Source organism: Lampetra planeri, chromosome 19 (genome assembly GCF_965212315.1).
Source record: "Lampetra planeri chromosome 19, kcLamPlan1.2.h2, whole genome shotgun sequence".
NCBI classification, from domain to species: domain Eukaryota; kingdom Metazoa; phylum Chordata; class Hyperoartia; order Petromyzontiformes; family Petromyzontidae; genus Lampetra; species Lampetra planeri.
Window position 1 is genome coordinate 9,206,947 of NC_136125.1, and position 11,753 is coordinate 9,218,699.

An 11,753-nucleotide genomic window follows, 5' to 3' on the forward strand; every position below is an offset into this window, starting at 1 on the left:
AAGAGAGGGCACCGTTGAAGATACGCATTGAAGTGCCTACTGGCGGCACATGACAAGTAGAACAAATTAAGTCTCCCCACCAATAAATAAATACATGGGTGGGGGGACGGGCCTGCAGACAATGCCAGCAGTTTACACAATGCATTGCGTTTATAATACCAAAGCGCAATTGAGTGGGGGCTCCCGTCTGGGTTTATTGCCCCACTTAGGGGGCAGTTAAAAGGCGGGGGGGGGGGCAGTGCGTTTACCGTTTAACAACCACTGCTGCCTTAAAGCCACACCGATGATGTCCACGTCGTACCGCCATCACCGCCGCCGCCATCAGCGCCAAGTGGGGTCGAGACCATATGCGGTATAACGGCGCGTGTCCATTATCCCCCCCCCCCACACTGAGTGTGGTATTTTTGTACAGAGCAACCAGAGCCGTTCATGGGGGGCCCGGGGTAAATCCCACCGTGTAGGCCTCCCCCAACTCCTTCAGACCAAACCGGAAGTATTGCATCTGACACCGGGGCGAAGCGTGTGGGGGCCCCCCAAAGTGCGGGGCCTGGGGCGGTCGCCCTCGATTCGCCGTACACCCTGGGGACGGACGTCGCTGGGTGAAACTCTCGTCTTGTGCAGGTGTTCACAAATCTGACCTTTTCACACACAGCCATGTGTTCCTAATATCACGTACATTGGCTTAGTGTTTAAACGGCATATAGGTAACCTATATGCGCACTTTGGTGTAACGGTAAATGTCCATAGATGTTTGTGTATGCGACCTGTTCACACATCCGCCCTGCAGTTTAGTCCCCAGCGTGTCCTGTCTTGGGTTCCCGGGCTCAACGCACGTGATATTGGTCCAAAATAACTGGTAACAAAATTCGGAAGAAATCATCGCCACAGTATTGTCTAAATCGGCGGTTCTTAACTTGGGGTGCACGCACCCCCTGGGGGTGCAAGATGCCCTTTCTGGGGGTGCGAGACATGGACAGATTTTTTTTAGAAGGTAAATCATCGAAAACACAAATTAAGCACGGGCACATAAGTACAACTACTTTGTTTCATCAAACCTTTGTATTTATTAACGTTATAATGTTTTTTTTTTACGATTGAGAACCGAGGGGATGCAAGGCTGCAGTAAATGTTTACAACCGCTGGTCTAAACTATTCAACTAAAATAGAATGTTGCCAGGTAGGGCCCACTGAGCTATACAATTCTTTTCCAGAAGTGACCTGGCCACAAATTATAGCTCAACGAAGTGGCTCATCGCGTGGAAATTTACAGCAACCAAATACTCTAAACGCGTGTTTCTAAATGTGGAGGGAATAACCGGAGGACCCGGATAAAAATCCATGCGACCACGGGGAGAACATGCAAGCTTCAAATATACAGGCATCAGGGTCGGGATCGAAACCACGACCTCCTACATGCCAGGCGTGGGAATAAATGTCTCACCACAGCGGCACCCCTGTTCACATATTAAACGGTGCTTATGACGCCGCTTGTGAGGTTTGTGCATCAATTGTCTGTGCTGATCGACATTACGGACTTCAAAAACAAAACCGGGAATTTACCAAAATTCTCACTCGGGGGTCATCACTGCAGGCATGCAATTACCAAAGTCAAATTCACTCTGATTTTGCGTGACCATCATTTGACAATTACCTACAGTACATCGATTGGGTTGAGCATGGATAGCGCTTGGGATGGGCGACCGCCACGCATAAAAGCCAGGTGCTATCGGCTCCTGCTGGCCTACGCTGTGGGCAGCAGTGCGCCGCAATCTATTGCAGCACTTGCACTCCTGTGTGCGCTGTGCACCTACGTCTGTGCTCCACACCTTCATCGGCCCGCGTCGTGAAGTATGGTCAAACAACTCCCTTGACCGACACGGCACGGGCAGGCCGTCATCCAGCAGTGGATTGATAACGGGGGCGAGGGGCGTGGGGGTGGTGGATGCGTGTAATGTAACGGATTCACACGACCCCTGCAGAGCCAATAGTGGCTGCGACGTTCATCAGTGTTAACAAATAATGAAGTCTGAATGAATAGGATTTATCGCGGTGCCACGTGACTTCCACTGCATATCTGGAGGTTGATAATGTTGTCTCCATTTGGCGGGTGTTGTGCATCGAATGTAAAATAATTAAAACCTAATCTTAATGCACGCCCACCTCCGCCCAGGAATCCATTTGCACCTCCAAATTAACACGGTTGGCTACGTACGGTGCAAAAGAAGTTCAATATGCATACACACAAAACTATACTGTATCTTAAGTCCCTCATCTCTGCTAAGTCCCTCTTTGGTGTTGACATTTCCCCGAGCCCTCATTTCTCTTCCAGCGTGTTGCAATGCAGTAATCTATTTTGACATTATCAATCCAATTGTATTGTGACATTAATTGCAATTACCCGCACGCATATTCTGTACGCAGACACAGATGACAGATCGTTATAATTACAAGACATTTGAATCTCCACCCATCAGATCCCTTGCCAGTCTGACCCCATGCCGTAAGTCTTGAGTGACGGCTTGGCTCGAGGCAGCTTAAAAATCATTGTCAGTGCTCCTCCAGCCGTTAATTAGAGCCAGCAGCCTCCACTCGTTAAATCGGCCCCTCCACTCTTCATCGCCACACAATCAGCGCCTCCGGCCAGGGTGACTCTTGCAGCACATATGGGAGTCCTCGCGCTCAGAGGGATCTGTGAGCGCGCCCGTGTTGGGGCATTTGCTCACCGCACGGCGCTCAATCATGCCCCTAACCCCACTTCAGATCCGAATCCAGACCTGCATCAAACCGATCACAAATCCTCACGCAAACTGTGACCGAAACCACAACCCCATCCCAAATACTGATCCACACCCAAACCTTAACTCCAACCCAAGCCCAGATCTTAAACCCAGACTTGAAATATCTCCCAGATCCAATCAACCCACACCTGGACAATAATCCACTTCATAACTTTAAACTGGGGAAAGACTAACTCGAAGCTTAGCCCTTACTTCGAGCATATCCCAGCTCAAAAGGAATCATAACCTCAGCACACTCGCATTATCCTTGTGTTCTGAACTAAATTAACTCTAATTCAAAACCTAATCCAGCCCAGATCAACACCCACATCGCTAAACCCACCGCAGACCCAAACCTTAACCCAAACCGTATCCCAGATCATATACCAGACCCGAACGGCCGAACCCTACCCCAGACCATAGCTGAGATGCAAATTCTTGCCGAGGCGCTAACCGCACACGCACGCCGTGTCAATCTCCACCCATTAGCACAGTTGGCGAGTACAGTGCACAATACGCTGAACATCCATCGCCTTCGTTCCCACCACGGCTCTGCCTTTACACGTTCAACAACCACTAGGGGCGCACCCTCCCCCCCACACATACACACATTGATACAAGAAAGGTTGTAGCAATATCGTGTGGCAGAGAAACGTGTTTTTTTCCAATTCTCAGAGCAGTTAATTTTTTTGTAACATTTACTGACAAATCCCAATTCAATTCGATGGGTTTTTTGTTGTTGTCTGCACGGTCGTCGGCAGAGGAGTGGACTCGAGTCATGTGACTTGGACTCGAGTCAGACTCGAGTCATGAATTTGATGACTTGCGACTCGACTTGGACTTGCATAACAATGACTTTGTCCCACCTATGAGATGTGGACTCGAGTCATGTGACTTGGACTCGAGTCAGACTCGAGTCATAAATTTGATGACTTGCGACTCGACTTGGACTTGCATAACAATGACTTTGTCCCACCTCTGGTCGTCGGTGACGAAGCTGTGACCATCAACTCACCACATTCGAGAAGTTGGTTTCAATCGAAAATCACCCGCACTTCTTTCAAGTGGGATTATACATCACAATCATCCCCTCCCTCCTCCTCCTGCCTTCTGGCAGACGAATTCCCCAGGTCATTCTAGATTTGAAGCTTTCGTGACTGCAAGGATTCATACCCTTAGGTTTTTTCGGTAAAGTCACGTAGGTAAAAATAAACAATAAAAGTAAATAATAAAAATAATAGAAATAATAATGGAAATAAAATTATAAATCACGACGTTTCGGAGGCAACACAAGTCTCCGTCATCAGGTGGGACCGTCACAGCTAAGGTCACTGTTCTTCTTCGTTCTTTCGGTAAAGTCACGTAGAAGGGAATTATGTTTTATTGTTATTATTTTATTACTTCCCTTCTACGTGACTTTACCGAAAGAACCAAGAAGATGAATCCCTGCAGTCACGAAAACTTTAAATCGAAATTTAAGGTCACCCTTGCACACGAGGCAATCCTGGTCTCCCGAGTTCTCACCTGGCTCGACAAAACAGACTTCAAATCACAGGCAGCCGAATCTCGACCGCTCAGCGGTGCCGTGATGAAGCCTCGCCAATATATTCCTCACGGCCACGCAATGCGTGCTGGGTGGTTGGGAAAGCCCCCACCCCCCCCCCGCCCCCGTCCATCCAGCAGTGGAGTGTGCGCTTGCACACACACAACAACAACAACGACGAAGCGTGGCGTCTCCACGCTCGCGCCGATTCTCGATGCGTGCGAGTGTCTCGCTCTGGCGCGGCTGTATTTCTATCATTATCATCGATGCCCCGTCCCTTCGTTGCGAGCCCAGAAGGCGCCCGTTACCAGCGCCGCGCTCTGTCCTCGTAACTCTTGCGAGGAGATGAGAGATGGTGGTGGAGGAGGAGGAGGTGGAGGGATATGGGTGGTGGTGGGGGGTGGAGTTCGTGCCACGAGATAAATCTCACGCTTTACTGCTCGAGAAGCCAATTGCGCATCGACCCCCGAGGAGCCGGAGCTGGTGCCCCCCCACCCACCCACCCCCGTGTGCGTCGTCTGTGTCCGTCTATTTAATTTGGATTTTCCGCTGCGCCTTGGAAACAAAGATAAAGATGCGCCGCCTTCACGCTCGGAGCTGGGGCGAGAGGGGTGGGTAGGGGGGTTGTGTGTTCATGAGTCACCGTGCCCGGCTGCCTTTGTCTCCCTCCCCCCATTTCCGATGTTTTGACGCAACGCACGATGGGTTTAAATAGCCACTTCTTACCACTAAACGTTGGCCGTGATCGGCAATCGAACCCAGGGCCCCATGGCACCGGAGCACATTGCGCAGAGCTCCACAACTTTAGACGATGCACAGCGCGCATTTTTACCTCGGTGATTAATATCAGCGCCGACAGTAAAACGGATCGATGGTCCTGGAATTATTTTGGCACCCAGCCACATCCATCTCGCCTTGTTTGGTTTTTATGCTTCTTATTTTGTCTTCATTAGGATCATAGGAATAAAGGCTACAATGACTATATGATTACTATGGATCGGCATACCTTGTATCCCAGTTCCTAACGCCGATAACCCCGACTCCAAGTAAGACTAACAGCGGCCTGATAATTGAGTGAGATATTAAGCCCTGCTGACACTGACATTTGCAGCATCTCAATATTTTTTACTCATTAGGCAATTAACCATAGCGGACATTAGCCACCAGAGACGTTAGCCAGGGTTAGACGAACGTCTAGAACCCGAGGCACAACGCAGGGAGACACAGCAAGGGCACACGTGTCATCCACCACCACCACGACCACCACATCGACGGTCACTGCATCGCGGCGCTTTCAGATGTGCTTCCGAGGCCGTCTGGAACGCGCTTCCTTCCGGAAATTAGGAAGCCACTGGAGTTATCCACTTGTAAACCATCTAGATTGAAAACTCATTTCTGTAGAACTGCTTCTCGTGTTTAGTTTGTTCTGCTTCCCCCACACCTCCGATTACCAAAGGTTGGCAATGTTCTCTGCGAAAGAAGTTCAACACACATACACCTTTAAGTCAGAATATAAGAGGTGATAAACAAAGAAAGATCTGCACAGATGGGTTCATAACCCACACACACGACAACCGTCCATTTTTACCCTCGGACACTCGACGCCCTTAAAATCGACAACTTCTCTGCTCGACACCGGGCAGAGGCATCACCGGGGCAAGCACCGGGGCAGCACCGGGGCAGCACGTACCCTCGAGCAGCTCGTCGAGGCTGGTGATCTTGTGCTGCCCGTCAATGGTGAAGACGGCGCGCACTCCCTGCGGCAGGTTCACGTTGTCGGACAGCGTGCGGGTCAGGTCGGCGAGCAGCGCCTCGAACGAGCGGAACCTGTCCGGCGAGATGGCGTACACGATGCCCTTGTAGTACTTGTCCCCGTTGCGGTAGAAGCGCACCTTCTTGGCCTTCTTCTCCGAGCTGAGCGCCTGCAGGGTCCGGGTGCGGTACAGGCTGCAGTGCGCGCTGTGCGAGGGGCTGGGAAGGCCGTTGGCACCGCGGGAGCCGCGGCTGAAGCGCAAGCCGCGGTCCCGCTCGTCAAAGTGCTCCAGCTCGGAAAAGTCCCCGTTAAAGGACATGGCGGCGCTCAGGTGGTGGGTGTCCTCTACTTCTACTTCTTCTTCTTGCTGCTGCTGTTGCTGCTGTTGACGACGATGACGCTGGTGGTCGGCGCTGTTGTGTGCTGAAGCTACGACGCCGCTTGCCTCGCTGTCTGCCAAACGGTCCCGAGCAGGTGCTGCTGCTTGATTCGGAGCGGCGGTGGTGGTCGCGAAGGTGATGGTGGTGGTGGTGGTTTCAAAAGTGTTGCCTTGTGCAGCGCAGTTGACGTTATCGGCCGATGCGTTCGGATTTCCTTGACAGGGGGGAGTCTTCTCGCACCTCGTTCGCAGACACCTGAACTCCGCACAGCCGAGACAAGGAGATGGATGGAGAAGGGTGGACGGATGGATGGATGCAGACGCGAGCATTCTTTGTTGGACGCAACGGGGCTATTGAGAAGCGACTGTCATCGCCGTGACGCAGAGGTGGGACAAAGTCATTGTTATGCAAGTCCAAGTCGAGTCGCAAGTCATCAAATTCATGACTCGAGTCTGACTCGAGTCCAAGTCACATGACTCGAGTCCACATCTCATAGGTGGGACAAAGTCATTGTTATGCAAGTCCAAGTCGAGTCGCAAGTCATCAAATTCATGACTCGAGTCTGACTCGAGTCCAAGTCACATGACTCGAGTCCACATCTCATAGGTGGGACAAAGTCATTGTTATGCAAGTCCAAGTCGAGTCGCAAGTCATCAAATTCATGACTCGAGTCTGACTCGAGTCCAAGTCACATGACTCGAGTCCACACCTCTGCCGTGACGTAGCTGGTGATGCGATGATGATGAATGCAACTCGCGGTATCGTCGACATCGAATGCCAACAAGGCAACCGTCACGTTTGGTTGTTGGGTTTTAAAAATGGTAAAACACCTTGGTAGCAATATCATCGGGTCATTTATAATCCATACAGTACGCGTATTATGTCATTATCGCTGCATTGCTACGAATTACAAAATAGCTTCACAATTGAAAGAAAAAAACATTATCACCTGAAATTACTACAAAACAAGGGCACACACAATCATGACGATTAATATTAATCTATACCGCAGGGGTATCACGAAACCCACAACACCGTGCGGAAAACATTTGAGAAATTGGTGCACAACAAATAATTCTGCTTGTCAGTGGCCTCAAAAACAGCCTCACCGAGTCTCTTAGACCCCCACCCCGTCCCCTCCGTTTCAGGAGGGTTCTGGCTGGCACACGACGGCTGGCCAAACGTTCCTCTTTTCAGTATCGTATCGTAACAGCACCGTGGACTCGTCGCTGTACGGGCGACTGTACGCATCTGAGACCGTGATGCGCTGTGCGCGATGCGAGGAGCGTCTGGCAAGGATGGGGTGTGGATCTCTGCGGGGGATGGGTGGGATGGGTGGTCTGGGTTTGACGTGGGGTGGGAGGGGGGGAGGGAGTTGAGGGCGGGTGGGGGGGATTAAGGCGTTGTGAGCTGGGGAGGGCGGTGGAGGAGGCAAGGGGGGTGCCCAAGAAACACCGATCCGTACATACGGGCGCGCGAACATGCACCGAGATGAACCCAGAGACATCTCATGTCAATGCGCGCGTTGCAAAATAAAGAAATATATCGAGCCAAGACGATAAGCGGTAGGGAAAGGCAGCGGCGATGAAACGCCGCGATGCACGCGTGGAGCCATTAGCATTCATAGCAGCATCAGCAGCAGCAGCTTCTCTCTCGTCGGCGCGAAGCCTTCACGCGCGGCGCTCATCTCCAAGATGATGTTCAGCGTGATACCGCGTTGCTGAGTGGTGCGTGAGCACAAAGAACACAAACGGAACATTCTTTAATTAAACTTTATTGGCCGAAATGTCAGTAATTATATATATTTTGTCCTTTTAATACCGTGTTACTGACGGATATGTTGAGCTCGTGTTAGTTGCAGCAGCAGCACTTCCACCAAAACCATACCCGTCTGTTGTGTGCAGATAATTGTCATCCCATTTTTTCTGGCTTTTTACGATTCAAATGGCAGTCTGTGATTTCATAAACCGATAAACGAACGCAATTCCGCCGAATATAAAGCAGAGGGCCAGCGCTTCTGGGTAAGTCAAGCCAGGCAATCGCGGACAATAGCCGCGATGACTCACTGACAGTCGCTGACTGACGCAAGATGAATAGATGATGATGAAGATTTTTTAAATAACCAAGTTGGGATTTTTTGTTAAATCGCTGAATATCGCAATATAATTTTTTTTTTACCCGCATTGAATGCAAAGAGCGAGCCACTTGACCGCTGCACGTCCGATAATTTGCGTTTCACGATAGTAATATTCAATTCGGTTGATTGACACGTTGTTGACTGCAGATGGAGAGCGAGCTTGCAATGCCATGCCCCATTCGAGGGGGGTGGTGGCGCACCCGTTGCGTTACCGAGCCGTGAGCGCAACAGAGACTCAGGGGCGCGACTCACATTCAAACAAAGAAACGGACATTAGGTCGCTCAGAGCCTCTCATCCCGACACTCGCTTACACACACCTTCACTCGTCCGCCCGCCCGCACTGGGATGCACACAGATTAATTTCAGTCGGATCCGTCGGCGCAAATTATTCGCGTTACCCGGCACACCACGTCCGGTATATCCGCCGCTCCGGCTGACACGGCGACTAAGTCACGTGTCAACCACTAACACCAGTCCACCAGCCACCCGCGAAATATTGGGCGAGACGTTAACCCATCGGGGATGTGTACACAATACCGTATGGAGAATATCGCGCGCGCACACACGTGGACAACGCCGGTGTGTGCGTCTCACCTCGAGGGGCGCGTGGGCTGCTGCTCTCTGCGTGGCTGGGAGCTCTCCTCGCGCGCCGCTCTTCGCAGTGGCTCGGAGTGAGAATGTGCGCGCAGGCGCGCCGAGGATGGGGAGTTTGCGATAGGGGAGGGGAGGTGGGGGGGGAGGCGATCGCCCTCCCATTCTCGGGCTCACTCCCTCCTCTCACTCCCATCTCACCCCCCCCTCCAGTCCCTCCATCCCTCCCTTCCTCCTTCCCGCACGCCTGCCCAAGCTTCCCGTGATTCGACGCCGTTCGCCACGGGTGGTGGGTTCCCCCATCCCTACCGCCGAATCCAACATCGCCACCACTGCCATCATCACCACCTCCTCCATCACCAACACGCACGGTGCGAAAGAAGTTCAACGTGGATATATACCACCACTATCACCATCACCACCATCATCACTCAGCGTCAGTAGTTGCGCGCCTCCCCTTCCTCTCTCCTCCTACGCCTCTTCATCATCATCATTAATATCCATCAACATCACCATTATTATCCATCATCACCCCACAGTCGGCACAGCCTCGCGCGTAGCCCAGTACTTGTCCTTCTCTCACGACCATCATCGTCGTCGTCGTCACCACCATCACCACTCAACGTACGCAGCCGGCCAGAGGTGTAAACGGTTCATCCACGCGGACGATTCGATGACTTGTCACCTTTCCGGAACCAGGACTCTCACAAACGAGACTCGCCCTGTTCCCTATCGTGGTGGACGAAGCACCAACCGTGGCCGCAACGTTCAGGCGACAACGGCGGCGAAGACGAATTGAACCACATCCATTCTGCAGACGCAAGACTCGCTGGTTTAATCCACAAATCGTTCACAACCGCCAACAGATTCTCATAAATCGACTACTCTCGTCACATTGCGGTTATTGCAGCGGTCGCTAGCGGCGGCCGGGATCACGTGAACGCATCACGCATCACGTATACGACTCGAACAAAGAATCAGTTCTGACACAAGCGATTCGACGCACGCATGGGGGCCGTTACGAGATGAACGATGCATCGTTACATCCACCCCCTCCTTCCCCTTCTACAATATTCCACGCTTTTTCTCACACGTCTCTGATGTGAATATCATGTCTCGGATGCTAAGTTATGCGCGGGCACGTGCGTGTGTGCGCGCGCGCGCTCGTGTGCGCGCGCGCGCGGATCCGTGCCCCCTCGAACCACCTTGCATGCCGTGCTGACGACCCTTCATGGGCGCTCGCTAACAGCACTTTGCCCCGCGAGTCTTGCGTAGGCTACACGGGGGATCTTTATCTTTGGCGCGCTCCGCACATGGAGTTGTCCCGGCTCCCGAGATCCGAGAGGCTCGTGCACACACCGGATGCGAATAGCGAATCATTAATAATTGTATTAATTACACAACGCCTGCCTGTCCCGAGCTCGCTACCCGAGTTGGTAGCGTCATCGTTGTAATCATCCATCAATATCCGTGGGCACATTCATCACCGACAAGAGCAGTCTGCCGTCACTGTCGTTACCGGGCCATCATTTCTCACGGATTGTATATATCGCTACATCATCACTATCGCCATCACCCAGCGATCTTTATTAGAATTATACCACGAGCAGCAGGCAGCAGCAGCAGCAGCAGCATCACCGACCACTAATCTTACGGACAGCAGCATTATCATCAGTAGCATCGGCATCTGCATTATTACTCAAAGCCACTACCATTCGCTTAGTAATCAACACCCCACTATCACCACCACGTCCGATCTGCACCCCAGATTAGCGCTGTCGGCGACGTAATGTGCGAAAGAAGTTCAACATAAATACATGTCATCATCATCATCTCCACCATTATTAAATCACAATCATCACCACTGTTACCATCTCCACTACGACTGCCAAGCCATCACCATTATCATCACAATCACACTATGACCATCGCCTTATCATCGTCAGGGCTACATTTTAGGCGGAACTGTCCAGGCCTGAGCACCGGAAAATATATTCACGACCGAGTAGGGGAGAGTGGGGTGGGTATGGTGGTGGTGGTGAGTTAAGCCACGGCCATCATCAAGACACATCGTGCTTGGCTCTCAGAATCATCGTCACCATCATCCTGCACCAGGGGCCGGCTCCCTGCGGTGGAGTCGCGTGCGGTGGCTCTTTAAGGAGCTGCTTCGTGACACTTTCTATTTATTAAGGACCACCACCGTCTCTCGTATTCACCACGCGGTGTTTTGCGGCTCTTGTTTTAAAATTTGGAACCAAATAACAAAAAATGCTCTCCTTGTTATTTTGGTTGCCGACCGACACCCCCCCACCACCCCCAATGATCTGCACCAACATCCCTGCTAGCAACATCCCTGCTAGCAACATCCCTGCTAACAACATCCCTGCTAACAACATCCCTGCTAGCAACATCCCTGCTAACAACATCCCTGCTAACAACTGTTACCACCTCCACCGCAGTCACGACGTAAAAGACAGCGACAATTGCCCGCCCATACGCTGCTGTAAAAAAACCCTAAAAATAACCTTTCCTAGAAGATGTAGAAGATGATGATGATCAGGTGACTCACCC

General features: G+C 51.6%; 1 protein-coding gene across 1 annotated transcript in view; it reads right to left on the minus strand.

The window, feature by feature from the left end:
• Nucleotides 1–9,258, minus strand: part of LOC144724079 (neuronal migration protein doublecortin-like) — a 65,279-nt gene extending 56,021 nt beyond the window's left edge. The window contains exons 1-2 of the mRNA XM_078602945.1: nucleotides 9,186–9,258; nucleotides 6,011–6,708 (exon numbers count right to left, since the gene is read on the minus strand). Coding sequence (XP_078459071.1) covers nucleotides 6,011–6,392 — 382 coding nt within the window. The 5' untranslated portion in view covers nucleotides 6,393–6,708; nucleotides 9,186–9,258. The remainder of the gene's footprint in view (nucleotides 1–6,010; nucleotides 6,709–9,185) is intronic.
• Nucleotides 9,259–11,753: the final 2,495 nt, after the last annotated feature.